The sequence below is a fragment of the Tympanuchus pallidicinctus genome, unplaced genomic scaffold, assembly GCF_026119805.1.
Source record: "Tympanuchus pallidicinctus isolate F22 unplaced genomic scaffold, pur_lepc_1.0 scaffold8, whole genome shotgun sequence".
NCBI lineage: Eukaryota > Metazoa > Chordata > Aves > Galliformes > Phasianidae > Tympanuchus > Tympanuchus pallidicinctus.
This window is the reverse complement of record NW_026294802.1, coordinates 16,831,065-16,844,851: the sequence shown is the minus strand read 5'-3', so window position 1 is coordinate 16,844,851 and position 13,787 is coordinate 16,831,065. Positions and strand designations below refer to the sequence as shown.

The window sequence follows — 13,787 nt, the reverse complement described above, 5'->3', positions numbered from 1 at the left end:
GAGAGAGAGAAAAATGATAGATTTTGTGTAGCTGAGCAAATGCAGAGAGCTGCTGCTGCTGTAGATCAAGATCAGCCTACGGATCTTCTGGCTGCATTGCCTGCATTCAAACAGTCCCACCTAGGACAGGTATTTGCCATAAGAGCCTTTGCTGAGGTTTAATATTTGAATAAATGCCTTACAGCTGTTCTGATCCCATTAATTGACCTTCATGCTGTCTTTTGGTAAGGCTTGCTTCATATGGTGAAGCAGCAGCTGGAGGGTGGCAAACATAGTCTTACAGATCTCCCATTTTCTTCTGGGTGCCTGGCTGATCAGTTATTCTTCAGTAGGACTCAGTTTCTTTCCCTTTGCATTAATGGAGCAATTGTTCTTCAGTACTTCATTCTTGTCGTCTCTGTTGCGTTCAGTTCTGATTTATAGCTTCAAGCTGCCCATCAATGCAAAGTTGCCCCCAGTGCTCTGCATCTGGAAACTGGGTTGGAAGCAGCCTTTTGGCATTTAGTTGTAGGATATCTTCCCTGAAATAATATGTCCTGCCAGGTGCTTGTGTCCCTAGCTGGCAACATCTCATATATCTATAGTAGTCTGAAAATCAACCTCTCTTAAAATGCCATTGCTACAGGTAAAAACAGTTTCTACTCACTTGTGGGAGCTGCAGGATTTGATGATCTAGAGGTAACGGGGGTGGTGTTCTTTCTGTTGGCAGAGCTCACACCGGAGGCTGGCTGCTCAGGCATGCGGCTTGTTTGTGGAAGTGGAGGGAGTCATGTTTGAGCGGCGCCTTGAAGCTGTCCTCACCTTGGTTGAGAAAGAAATCAACCCAGTTCAGTTTGAAGACGTAAGTCATACTGCCGCTTCCTTTTGGGGAAGGAAAATGACAGAAGGGAAGAAGTGTAGGAGAGATTTAACCTTTGGTGCTACTGTTTGGGGCTGACTAAATACATAAACTACGCACACTTGTCCTGAAGGGGACATCGCTGGCTTAGAACCATACTTTGCTTTTGTAGGCCCAAATTTCATGTTGTGTGTCACAGCGCAAGGAACAAAGGAGCTTTGCAAACCCCTTGGCCTTCCTGCAGCAGTGCTGTGTGACCAGCAGATGCTTTATCCTCGTCAGCCTCTGGGTGGAGGGGGTCCTTGAGACAACCCTTGAGTCCATGGGCTGTTGGATTTTTTAGCCTGTTTGAACTGGTGCATAGAATGATAGAATCATTAAGGGTGCAGAAGACCTCTAAGATCACCTAATCCGATCACCCATCCCTACCGTGCCCTCTGACCATGTCCCTCAGTGCCACATCTCCCCTTACCTTGAACTCCTCTAGGGATGGTGACTCCACCACCTCCTGGGCAGCCTGTGCCAGAGCAGCACCACTCTCTGAGAAGAAATTGTTCCTAATATCTGAACTGGACCTTCTCTGGCACAGCTTGAGGCCCTGTGGCAGTGTATATGTCCGGGCAGTTTCCCTGCTTGTGTAGTCTTTGCTGTGGTGGCAGGAGAGGAGGGGTGGAGGAAGGAATAGCAGAATGTATGTCTAGCACTGGGATGGCTTAGGATGTCTTTAGTTAGGAAACAGCCTCGTATCATGCTGACACCTGTTTAGCTGGGAAATGTCTGCTAGATACAGAGATCAGTGTAAGCATGGGAGGTCAGAAGTGAATCACTTGGGACTGCCTACCTTTGTTTAGTGTTGCCTACAACTTTAACTTTTCTGATGAATTCCCTTCCCGTATTTCAGACTGTAGTTTTGTTGTTTGGTGGTTGTTTTTGTTTTGTTTTATGTACACAACTAACTCAGAATAATAAGGTTGCCTCAGATCCTGCATGGCATGTGGCACTCCCAAGGGGATCCCAGACACTTGGGGAGCTGCCATGTGTGCTACTGATGTGCCTGGAAAGCACATTGAGCAAGGGAGGAGAGCCTCGGGGGTGTGGAGATTGGCAAGAGATGAAAACATCTGCAGTGATGATAAATGCCCTGTGATCATCCCCTGTGCTGCACTGTGGGAGAGGCATGGGCTGGCTGCATCCCACCAGCTGGGACTGAAGGCAGTCAGGTCCTGCGTGCAACACAAATCATTGTTCTAATGGAGCCTCTTCCCTTCAGCTCATGATAGAAATTGGGTGCAGGTCAGTCCTCTGCTTCCTTGCAGTGTTGATCTGAAATGTAGCTGGTAGGGAAATAAACACTTATGTTCACACCCTCTCAAGCATGTTTCTGGTGTTACTAATCTTCTCAGATAACTGAGGAGGAGGAGGAGAAGGCTGCAGATAGGCTGCTGTTCAGCTTCCTTGTGCTGGTGACAAAGCTGATCTCGGAGTGCAGCTTCATTCAGCTAACCAAGCATGCAGACATCATCAGCCAGATCTGGGGTGAGTGTGGAGAGTTACAATATCTGTGTTACAGGGAAGATTCTTGGAGTGCCTTGGGTTTCTTCATACCTCAAAGGAAAGAACTCGATGCTGTCACACAAGATTCACATGCTGCAGAATGCTCATACGTGGCAGCTGTTAGGCAAGAGTAGATTTTAATGGAAAAGGTTACGTGGCTGATGAAAACAATAAGCCATCTGTCTCAGCTGCTGGGAGGTATTTCCTATCATTCCAAGAGCAAACACTTGTGAATGATGGCATGTTTGGCCGTAATTGCAGCCTCTTCGATGAAAACTTTCAGTTCTTCCAGGAAAAGATTTCCCTGATGAGATTGTGCACACAGCCAGCAATGACATGTGATAATGGCACTGTAAATACTGTGTGCCTGCCAGCACGATAAGGCCAAGAGATCATCTGATTCCAATGATTTCTGTATGAGAGAGATTCTGTAGTGTCAGGCTGCCTTTCTGTCACTTTGTCGACTTGCTTTCAGTTGCTTTATTTGCTGACAGTAGGAGTGTTTCTGGCTGGGTTCTGTCTTCAGCCTGCCAGGTGCCCTCAGTGAGAGACAAGGTAACCCTGGCAAGTTCTGGATTTGCTTTGGCTCAGCAGAGATCCTGGGAACAGTTTTATTACATTCTAAGTGTATGAGCAGTTTGTTTCCTTCATTATTTTACTGCAGTGTATGCTGTGGTAGCTCTAGGAGGGATGGGGGTGCTTTTTCTGCTCTAGCTGGACTGGCTCCTGTACTGAAAGAGGTTTTCTCTCCCCTAGATCATATCCAGTCTCACCTCTGGCATCCTCACAGCTGGGTGTGGCTGACAGCCACTCAGATATTTGGCTTGTTGTTTGCATCCCACAAACCAGAAGACCTTGTCACCAAATGGAGCGAAAGGCAGGCAGTGAAGAGGAAAAAGCCATCAGCAGAGCTGTCTGCATCCACATTCTTCCTGACTGCTGAGTTGGACAGAAAGGTGATCGTGTCTGTGCTGCTCCTTCCCCTGTGCCTGCACCTGTTTCCTGCCTGAGACACAGAGATAACTTCGCTAGTTCTGTGTGCACGATTCTCAGTTGCTTCTGTCCACTGCCTAATCCTGATCACTGAAAGCATTTGAGCAGGTGTCTGTGCTGGTGGGAGGGGGCTTCTCTGGGGTCTTATTCTGAAAAACACAGATTCCCTTCAGGACTGCAAGATGCAGGCAAAACTTGTGCTGAGCCAGTTTGTTGGCCTCCCTGGGAGCCACATTTGGTGACTGCACAACGCTGCTATGGGGCTCTGCTGCTGGCTTCTCTCATGCAACAATTCCTTCCCTGTTTTGTCCCACCAGGTGAAGGAACTTGTGTTTGCATTCTGCCATCAGCTGCGCTCCAAGTTCCTGGACCAGTCTCTGGGAGAGCAGGTAGAAGCAGCAGCCTGTCTGGGGCTGTGGTGGGGGCACACGAGGCAGTGTCACCTCCTGGTCAGGACAGAAGTGCTGCTCAGGGATCTGGTGTCAGTCTGCTGGAAGGGTGAGGGCTGGGAAGGGACAGACATTTTGGGCACCATGCAGAGCAAGACAGGAGTTCCTTCTGTCCAGCCCTTGCCCAGGGAGAGTTTGGCCTCTCTGTGGAGAAGGGCAGCCAGACCCTGAGCAGGCAGCCAGATCTCTGGTGCTGTCTCCCTGCTGCAGCACTGAGGTCCTGGCTGCTTGCTTGTTGGGAGTATTCAGCTCAGCTTTACGCTGTTGCTTGAAGGTTTGACTCCACGGTGCACCATCCTGTGGCATGGAATTGAACCCAGTTTATGGCCAGTTACTTTATTAGACTTAACGTTGGCTCTTGGCTACCTTTGGTCACTGCTAGTACTGGCACTGTGGGAACCCCCAGTGACTGACTGCTCTGTTTTCACATTTCAGGTTATAAAGAATTTGCTGTTTGTTGCCAAAGTTATTTACTTGCTTGCACCTCCCTCGGAGGAAGGTGAACAGGCCGAAGGAGAACTTGGCTGTGAGGTGGAAGAGCAGGAGGCTTCTGAAGATGAGGAAGAGAAAGATGTTTCTGCTCAAGGAGAGGGAGAAGGAGAGGACACAGAAGAGAAGGGTCGGCCAGTCACATTGATATGGCTGATGAAGAAGCTCTCTCTAATGGCAAAGCGAGAAGCAGCATATTCCCCCAAGATCCCATTAAAGGTGAGAGCAAGATTAAGCCAGCAGTTTAATGCAACAAGCACTTGCATAGACTCTTTGCTACCAGAGGCTGTTGGGAACTGATGCTTAAGTGAGCAGTGGTAGGTGCTGATGGAGAAGCCAAGCATTTCAGATTGGGATTCTCAGGAAGGCCTTCCACCAGTTTGCTTCTGCTTTGTTGCTTCCAGGTGGTGGAAAGGTGGGAAGCCAAAGGCCACCAGTGTGCAGGGACAGAGTGCTGCCTTTAAAATATAGGTATCCAACCTTTTGGCTTGTCTGGGCCGCATTGAGTGAAGAGGAATTGTCTTGGACTATGTATAAAGCATGTAACATAGTTCACGTATATAGGTACCAAAACTTATTTTGTTCTGGTTTTTATTAAAACAGAAGAAGAGGCAACCAAATGAGAAAGCTAGCAGGTTGGACATGCATGCTTTAAAAGCTTGACAGTGCTATTTTTATGTGGACGGGGGAATGTCAGTGTGGAATTGTCTGGAGAAGGGAGGCCATGTGAGTGACAGAAGAAACACTGTGATTCCCTGTGATGCAGAGGGAAAGGCTGAGACTTTCATATCTTCAGCTGCCCTAGTACAGGACAGTGACAGAACAAGCTTCTTCTTAAAATGTTACCAGCTAACAAGTGAAGTTTGAGCTCACGCATTTACAGATCCCACAGAGCTGTGTCTCATCTGAAGGCTGTGCTTAACTGCACTGAGGCCTTATGCCAGCAGTGAATTTCTGACAGCTGTCTGAAACGCCTTGTACATGGGGATGCAGTGCACTTGTTCTTGTAGCTGCTCACTTAGGCAGTTTCTTTCTTACCTGCTTTCGTGTTCCATGCACTCATTTTCAGAGGAGCTGCATCTTTAAGTTCCTCGGAGCAATCTCAGTGGATCTGGGGAAAGACAGAATCAAGCCGTACCTTGCAACAGTCCTCACTCCTCTGTACAGGGAGCTGAACAGCACCTATGCAGAGCAAGGTAAGTGATATCCTTCATCATGAACTCCTCCTGTCATCCTTTTCCTCTGTTGAGGAATAGATGCCTTTAACAGTGAATTTCACCTACTTGCAGTTTAACCAAAATATCAGGAGAGGAGGAGAATGTATGACAGCTTGAACAAAAATGTATATGCTGACAAAGTCCTGGTGTTAGACAGGCTCCTGCACACAAGTGGGTAAAGCTTGAGCTTATGTGGAAGAAGTATAGCACACAAGGGTGGACTCGTGGCTGCAGGATTGACTACTCAGCAAGGGGAGGAAGGCAATGCAGGTCTCAGAGAAGCCAGGACAAAGCTGCAGCCAAGTGTCTTTCTTTCTCCGTTGCCATATTAAGGTCTGCTGTGAGGATTAGGAGCTCTTTTGAAATAAAGCATCCTGAAAATGAACTTCAGTGTGTGTTACACGTATACAGTGACTGAAAGAGAACAAATGCTGCAGTGAGGGGAGGAGAGCTGTCTGCTACAGGAATGATGCACGCTGTGTGTGCAGGCAGGCGTGCACCTATTGAATTTCACCCTCCAGAATGAGTCCAGGTCACTCTGCTCCACTCGCTTTGTCTAAGCAGAAACTCTGGTTCCTCTCTGGGGACCTGTGTTTATTTAGAATTCTTAAGGAAACCTGAAGGTACATAACGAGGAAAATGAGAGCAAAGATTGCACAGCAGCCTCAGTGCTTAATTGCAGAGCAGTGAATCTGTGTATATGGCCTGTATGAAATGATGCTGGGTGGAGAAAGACCAACTTAATTTCCCACGATGGACTCCTGACTTAAGAACAATCTTTCATTGTTCATGAGAGTGTTTTAAGTTGGGCAAATCTAGTGTCAGGATAAGGATAGGCCATAAAGCAATACATTTAGAGGAAAATGCCTTGAAAATATGTTGTGCATCTCTAGAAAGGATACAAAAGAACTGGAGAAAAGGAAAAGGGCAGTAATGGGGTTCTGGTAAGGAACAACTGACTGGCCATCATTTTTTAGCTGAGTTCAAAATGTGTAGAAGAGATTGGCAATGGTGTGAGAGGGTAAAGAAAGATGAACTTCTTGCTTTCTGTGTCAGCACATGAAGCACTACTTGTAGCCCTTTGGGAAGGCTGGTAGAGAACCAGCAGATATTTCTTAAATTAAGTTGTGCCAGACAAAGTCCAGGTTGGATATTAAGAAAAATTTCTTCTCCTAAAGAGTGATCAGATATTGGAACAGGCTGCCCAGGGAGGTGGGGAAGTGACCAACCTGGAGGTGCTCAAGAACCATGTGGAAATGGTACTGAGGGACAGGGTTAGTGGGGAAATACTGGCGGAAGGTGGTGGTTGGACTAGATATAATCTTGGAGATCTTTTCCAACCTTGGTGATTCTCTGATTCTGTCTTTGGATCTGTGCCTGCAGAAATACTGGGCAAGATCCATCAGTAGGAATGTCTTCAGTAAAAGGGGTAATTCCCTATTGGGTTCTTGGCTTTTGCTCTATATGCTGAAAGGATTAAGCTGGTTTATTTTGTTTTATTAGATCCAACACTGAAGAACCTTTCCCAAGAAATCATAGAACTGCTCAAGAAATTAGTTGGTCTGGAGGCTTTTTCGCTTGCTTTTTCTTCTGTGCAGAAACAGGCCAATCAGAAAAGAGCTATGAGGAAAAAGCAGAGGGCTTTGCAGGTAAGTTTATTCTGCTTCCTCTTCTGGGAAAAGGAAAACGGGGCTTTTCTAAAGGCTTGAGAGCTTATCAGGGAGATGAGTGTGAAGAATAATGAATCCTGAATTAGGGTAGTTTGTGAAATGAAAACAAGAAACTATTGAGAAAGTGATCAGGCACTGCAACAGTCTTGCCAGTGGCGACAGCCCTGAGCAGCCAGAGTTCAAGGAGCATTTGGAGAACGCTCTCAGACCAAGGAGTTTGTAGGGTGGCCTTGTGCAGAGCTAGGACTTGATCATCGTTGAGGGCTCCTCCAACTTGGGATGTTCTATGATGCTGTGGTTTTATTTAAGCTAAATAAACCTGTGGGCAGGTTTTGACCGATCCCAGTGCCCTGCTGATTAGGTTACCTGAAGAGCAGCAATAAATGTGGCTCCAGCAGCCAGAAAGACCCTCATTTTTGAGAAGCCTTGGAGGTCGTGCACTGCCTGTCAGGTACTCATTTCTTGGGAACTGTCTGATGTTTACAGTTTTAACTGAACAAACATATTCTTTTTCATTAGACTGTGGCAAACCCTGACATTGCTGCAAGGAGGAAGCTGAAGAGACACAAGAATAAAGCAGAAACGAGGAAGAGAAAAATAGAATTCCTGCGCCCCAGCTATAAGGCCAAGAAACACCGCAGTCATGCACTGAAAGACTTAGCAATGGTGGAATGAAAAGTCTTTTCCTTCCCCGAGGATTAATTTGTAAAAGTGAATTTCAAGCCAATACTGTTGGGGAAAAAAAAAAAAAAAGAATATGTAAATATTCTAATTGTATTTATTTGTATTTTTTCCATGTCTTCTTTTTAATCTGTGATCTTAAATAAAAACTTTATTTAAAAAGCTTAAGGGTTTGTTTTATTTTTTTTCTACACTGAATTTTTACTTCTTGTTTGAAAGATGGGTTATGTGATGACTGCATTCATGCTTCTGCCCCTCCCTCCTTCTGGAGAAAACAGACTGCATCGACCTTGATTTGTCTTTCAGCTTCCACAGCTGTAGGGAGAAAGCTGACTCATTTGCAGCCTTGCAATAGAACCTTGTATAGAAAAAACAGCTCAGGGAAGGGGGGAGTTGAGTTATGGGTGTGCCACATCAGGGCAGCAGGCAGCCACTGAAGAAACAAGAAGTGATGCTATGTTAACAGGTACTGCTGTTAACAGCTGTACTTCATTGTAACTGTACCTGCACTGAGGGCTGCTGAAGCATAACAACATCAGCATCAGGAAACCTCCTGCAATGTTCAGCTACGTGTCTGTTATAACTGGCTGCAGCAGAACTCAACTCTGCTTCTGCAAGCAAGCAACGCACCTGGGAGTACAGCTGATCATTGTGGATTTTATTAGTGTTTTAATTACACAAATAGAGTAACCGCACCAACTTCAAACTACCCAGTGAATGGAAAAAGAATATATAAATCCCTTTGCCCTCCAGAAAAACCGTCATACAAATTATTAAGCACATCTTTAAACACAAGGAAAGAAAATGACCATAATGTACACAGACATCCACTTGGTTCAGTTTTCTAGCTGAAGAGAGGCATCCACATTACATGACCCAAATGCAAACCTGCCCTATTTACAAGTACTTGTGGCCTGACCATACTTGACTGCAGAAAGAGGGATGCTGGACATAGTTGAAACTTCTTGGCAATTGTCAGTTTTGTATCACTGCCTACTCTTCAAGGCTTCCACCAACCTAGGAAAAAGGGTAAACCAGTTTATTGAAAAATCACTTCAGAGATGCCAGGACACCTTTAGGAGTAAGTTACCCTTTCTACTCATGTGGGCTCTTGTTTTAAGATGACTGCCCAGAGCAATACAGCCCTAGTTAGAAGGCACTGCAAACAGGCAAGTCCTGAAACGCTCATCTTTCTGTTCTCACAAGTACAAGGAAGCTCTGCAAACCTGTAATTCATACCTTGCTTTTACATCACACTTTCCATCTTTCTTCTTTACGAAAGATGATGTGTTAAAAGACACCTTGCTAATGAAGCTAACAACCAGATTTTTACTCACCACTCCATTGCTTCATCAAGCCCCGTGCCTTTAGTAGCAGAGGTTTTGAATATCTGCCATTTTCTGTCCTTCAGTGCTGGTAATCCCAGTGCGTTTGCCATTTCTGTGGGAGTCATGGCCTGTTCCATGTCCTGCTTATTTGCAAACACCACCAAAATGGCTTTCTTCAATTCTTCTTCCTAAGAAATGAGAATCATGCCAAACTGTCTGCCAGGATTTTTAAACTAAATTTATTTACGCAGAGAAAACCCGTAGGACAAAAAGCAGCTTCTATCATGGCCCTCCTCCAGTTTGCCAATTTTAGTGCATTACCAAAAGAATGACACCTATTTTGAATTCCATTTGCTCCCACGTCACATAGAAGCACTTTCAAAACAAGGCAGATTTCATAACATAACAGCACTCTGTAAACAAGAGGCAGATTTAACAAGGCATACTATTAAAAAGCTTATAGCACTTAACGCATCTTCCCTTTATTACTGTTCCATGCACATTCTTCAGCTTCACTGCCCAGTAGGACACCACTGGAATTCCTTCAGGGCCTGATTTTCTACCTCTGATGCACCGAGCAGCTGCCCTTGTTTTCATGCAAGGCAAGGCAAGTTTTCATGCGACCAAGAGGCTAAATGTAACCTACTGTCCAGAGAATTACTGTGCAGAAGTATAAAATGCCTACATACATTGAGCTTGCTTCAGTTAGAAATGCTGCATGGGCCTGTTCTGAGGGCTGAAGCTTCACAACCAAACGTGATACCACTGAATCAAGTTTCACACCTGCTCCAAGAGCTGTAACACTTCATTTCCATTTTACTGATACGACCAACGTTGTTCTCATTTTCTTACCTCCAGCATAGCAACAAGCTCCGATTTTGAAGTGCCAATCCTGTCTCGATCACAGCTGTCCACTACATAAATGACTGCATCTGTATTGGAATAGTAACACCTCCAGTACGGCCTGCAGAAGACAAAAAAGCCATCTGAAGGTTTAGCAGTACTCTACAGCCACATAATGAAAAGCCAACCAGAGGAAGTAACAACTCTCTCTGGGGTTAAAAAAAAAAAAGAAAGAACTTATCATCATGAGGTTATAAAAAGGACCAGAGTGGTACAAATAATCACCAGCAAAAACTAAGATGAGCTTTTTTAAAGAGCTAATTCATAGAGGTACGTAATTACTGAGGGTCATAACCATCTTTTTCAGGACTACTGGAGCTAAAAAGGAAAAGGAAATTAGCACTGCCCCTTATTGAGCAGTGTTCAAAGTGTAATCCTGAGGAAGGCACACAGGGTCCTGCACAAACCATTGCAATCATGCATGGAATGGTTTGTTAAAAAACTCAAAGCTCACTACTCAAAAAAATTATTGCCTATGTTCAAATATCATCTTATAGCTTTGCATTCTTAAAAATATGAAATGTAAATATAAATGTTCAGAATTCTGCCTAGTTCCATGCTACGCAAGTAAACTGGCTTTTCAAAGCAGAACCAGTGAAAGTAATTCACTTGTAATCCAAAACAGAGGTGGCAGTAACAGAACACTATCAAACAAAAGTGCCCTTTTGTCAGTGAGTTTAAACTCAAAGGAAACAACTGTCAGAACAGACAGCTATGAGAATGTCAAGAACTTTGCAAGCACTTTTTACCGAAATTTGATGACATCTTTTTATTTTTAGACACATATTACCTTATGCTTGTCTGTCCTCCCAGATCCCAAACTTGAAATTTCAGGTTCTTGTATGTCACTGTTTCAACATTGAAGCCAATTGCTGAAACAAAGTTACACAATTTTACTGATGATCCTTTTTCTCTTTTTTTTTTCCTGAAATACACTTAGTTTAAAATCATCATGCCTAAAAATTCCTCATGAGCAACATAGTGACGCTCACATCCCTTGAGAAGTCACTCCAACAGGCATTTATGGCTGAAAATAATGCATCATAAACATATTATAGAGACCTGCCAACAAATGCTAAAGTTGTTATAAATGAGTATTAGTGTGCCTGAAAGTGTCAAAGGAAACAAAGCAGCAGTTAAAGGAGCAGCTTGCTTTGATAACCAACAACTGACAGCAGGAGAATGCTAAGGAACATATCCTACATGTCAACACCAGATCTGTGGCCTTGAAAGACCACAGTAGAGACTGCTTCTCAGCAGAAGGCTTTATATCATGATATCTGAAAGATGGCATAAAGTTACAGCATATACAGCTGTCATTTCTTTCCCTGTCACCACAGAGAAACACAGAGCAGGAAAACAAACAAACATGGACTGCCTAAAAGATCTGACCAAAGTCAGTCAGTTCATCACAGCCATTCAGGAAGACTTCAACTGATGTGGCAAGGATTCAACAACCAGCATGCCCAGTCCTTCACATTACACCCCCATCTAGTTCATGTTACCTACAATTTAGACTAAATATCAGGAAGAAATTCTTTACTGTGAGGGTGATGAGACACAGGAACAGGCTGCCCACCAAGGCTGTGGATGCCCCCTCCCTGGAAGCATTCAAGACCAGACTGAATGGGGCTCTGAGCAACTTGGTCTAGAGGGAGGTGTCCCTGCCTATGGCAGGGGAGTTGGAACTGGATGGTCTTATAGGCCCCTTTCAACCCAAACTACTCTGATTCTATGATCTCAACCAGAAAACAGTACACAAACCTCAGTTAAGCAAATAGTTAGTTAACAGTTAGTTAATACTTAGTTAAGCAAGTATCTCCTACTATGACATCTCATACTGAGTTGCTACACTTTTTCTACAGAATGTAGAAGACAAGAAGAAATGCAGGTAGTTTTCTGTGTTAAAGAGAAGTGTTTATATAATAAACTTAAGACCCTTGGCAGTAACAAGAAGTGAGGATCACAGAATCACCATGGTTGGAAAAGACCTCCAAATTCACCCAGTCCAACAGTCCACCCACCACCAATATTTCCCCACTAAACCACATCCCTTAAATTAAATAGGTGTGACTCATTGATGCCATCCTATGTAAAATTTGCTATGTACAATAACAACAAACTCTAGAATTCACACTAGTGCTATATTTAGAGAGAAAAAAATTCAACACTCCATAGCTAGTAGTTAGAGAAGCCTACCAATCATACTAACAACCTTGACGTCAAGTACTTTTTGCATTCAATAGAGCAGCATAAAAGATACCTTTTCCTTGTATTTCTATAGCACACCATAAGAGCGTAAGAGAAAGCTCTTAAACATAAGTGCCAGGCTGCAACAATAAAAGGTGCATTTGTTTACAAAGTAAGCAAGTGAGAGTTCAGCTGACAAAGCTGACATACCAGAGCTAACAAATCAGCTGCGTTTAGTAACGGACCGACTGCTTACTTGGAATGGTGGTAACAACTTCACCAACTTGTAACCTGTACAGGATGGTTGTTTTTCCGGCTCCATCCAGCCCCAGGATGAGAATCCTCATCTCTCGAGTTCCAAACAAACTGGAAAAGATGGTGGAGAAAAAGCCCCCTACAAAAAATAAAAGCAGAACAGAAAGCCATCTCTACGTCAGCTGGCAAAGCAGAGACTGTCCTTCTTACTGAACAGCAGCACATTTCTTACATTCAGAGAAAAAAGGCAAGTTCTGAGTGCTGGACCACATCCTTCTCTCATGGCCTCATGCAATTTTATCACAAATCTCCCCGGCACAACGAAGCTTGCAGAAGCATCGAGCTTCCTCATCGCGGTTAGTTTTCTCATTTGCCAAAATCTGAGCCATCTCCTCCTTTGTTTGCATCGGCCCCTGCCTTGTCAAAGCCAGAGACCACCACACAAGGACACTGCGGCACAAGAAAGCACTCCTGACGCCTACGGTCTCTCCCGGGACCACCTGCTTCTCCTTCCTTCAAACGAAGCGCAATTCTTCGGGTGCTCACCAAGTCACCCCGCCGACCAGCACCCATCGCCGGGTCGGAACGGCACCGTGAGCTCCACCGGCAGAAAGCAGCACGCAGCTCCCCGCTCAGCCCACCCTCACGCCGTTCTGCCACACGAAAATGCAGGTCAAATGCCACGTCCGCGTAGGTTAGACTCGCACGAATCGCCCAACCCCTACATTCGGGGTCTCCGCCTCCCTCACGGCTCCGCTCTACAAGCACAACCCGGCCCACCGCGCACCCCTGCCCGATGTCCTCACCCATGTCGAGCCGCTGCGCCGGGCCCTGCCCGCCCTGCCGCTCCAGTCAGCGCCGCCGCTCGCCTGCCCGCAGCTCCACGTCGCGCGCCTCGGCGAGTAAAGGAGGCGCTCTCCCCAACCCTGCTTCGCCGTTTCGACACGGGGGCGGGACGGGCTCTGCCTGCAAGCAAGAAGGGGAAGCAGAGCGCAGGGCGACCCTAACCCTCCTGATACGGAAGTACGCAGGACGGGAGGAAAAAGGAAGGAGAAATAAGAAAAAAATTAATAAAGCGGACCGACGAGGAAAAGTGACGAATCTGCTGGTGCGGAAGCGGCGTGTGCGGAAACGAGGGCGGTGCCAGGGGCGGTGCGGCATATCCTCCATCCCCCCTCAGCCCTCACTGCCCCATGCGTCCATGGCGGTATAAGTGCAGG

The 13,787-nt window shown here is 45.5% G+C and overlaps 2 protein-coding genes across 4 annotated transcripts in view; one reads left to right on the top strand and one right to left on the bottom strand.

The window, feature by feature from the left end:
• Positions 1–8,053, top strand: part of UTP20 (UTP20 small subunit processome component) — a 58,867-nt gene extending 50,814 nt beyond the window's left edge. The window contains exons 55-62 of the mRNA XM_052669024.1: positions 710–841; positions 2,242–2,374; positions 3,149–3,348; positions 3,703–3,774; positions 4,270–4,542; positions 5,393–5,519; positions 7,044–7,189; positions 7,730–8,053. Of these exons, the coding sequence (XP_052524984.1) occupies positions 710–841; positions 2,242–2,374; positions 3,149–3,348; positions 3,703–3,774; positions 4,270–4,542; positions 5,393–5,519; positions 7,044–7,189; positions 7,730–7,885 (1,239 nt within the window). The 3' untranslated portion in view covers positions 7,886–8,053. The remainder of the gene's footprint in view (positions 1–709; positions 842–2,241; positions 2,375–3,148; positions 3,349–3,702; positions 3,775–4,269; positions 4,543–5,392; positions 5,520–7,043; positions 7,190–7,729) is intronic.
• A 475-nt stretch (positions 8,054–8,528) lies between these two features.
• On the bottom strand, positions 8,529–13,508 carry ARL1 (ADP ribosylation factor like GTPase 1). Of its 3 annotated transcripts, none has more exons than XM_052669044.1 (6): positions 13,374–13,508; positions 12,569–12,706; positions 10,913–10,994; positions 10,072–10,183; positions 9,229–9,407; positions 8,529–8,908 (listed from the first exon to the last, which is right to left on the bottom strand). In XM_052669044.1, exons 1-6 carry the CDS (start codon positions 13,375–13,377, stop codon positions 8,878–8,880), a joined length of 546 nt encoding a protein of 181 aa, XP_052525004.1. In that variant the 5' UTR covers positions 13,378–13,508; the 3' UTR covers positions 8,529–8,877. The 3 variants fall into 3 exon arrangements, with proteins under 3 accessions (XP_052525004.1, XP_052525005.1, XP_052525003.1); XM_052669045.1 differs by lacking the exon at positions 13,374–13,508 and adding an exon at positions 12,989–13,367 and having other exon boundaries at positions 12,569–12,708; XM_052669043.1 differs by lacking the exon at positions 13,374–13,508 and adding an exon at positions 12,800–13,178.
• Positions 13,509–13,787: the final 279 nt, after the last annotated feature.

Excerpts from the sequence above, each read along its gene's own strand:
- ARL1 (XM_052669045.1), bottom strand. The coding sequence starts at position 13,140 with ATGGGTGCTGGTCGGCGGGGTGACTTGGTGAGCACCCGAAGAATTGCG. Across the intron at positions 12,709-12,988 it reads GTGGTGGTCTCTGGCTTTGA|AGGGGGCTTTTTCTCCACCA; the intron begins CAAGGCAGGGGC and ends TTTATTTTTTGT. Across the intron at positions 10,184-10,912 it reads GGAGGACAGACAAGCATAAG|GCCGTACTGGAGGTGTTACT; the intron begins GTAATATGTGTC and ends TGTCTTCTGCAG.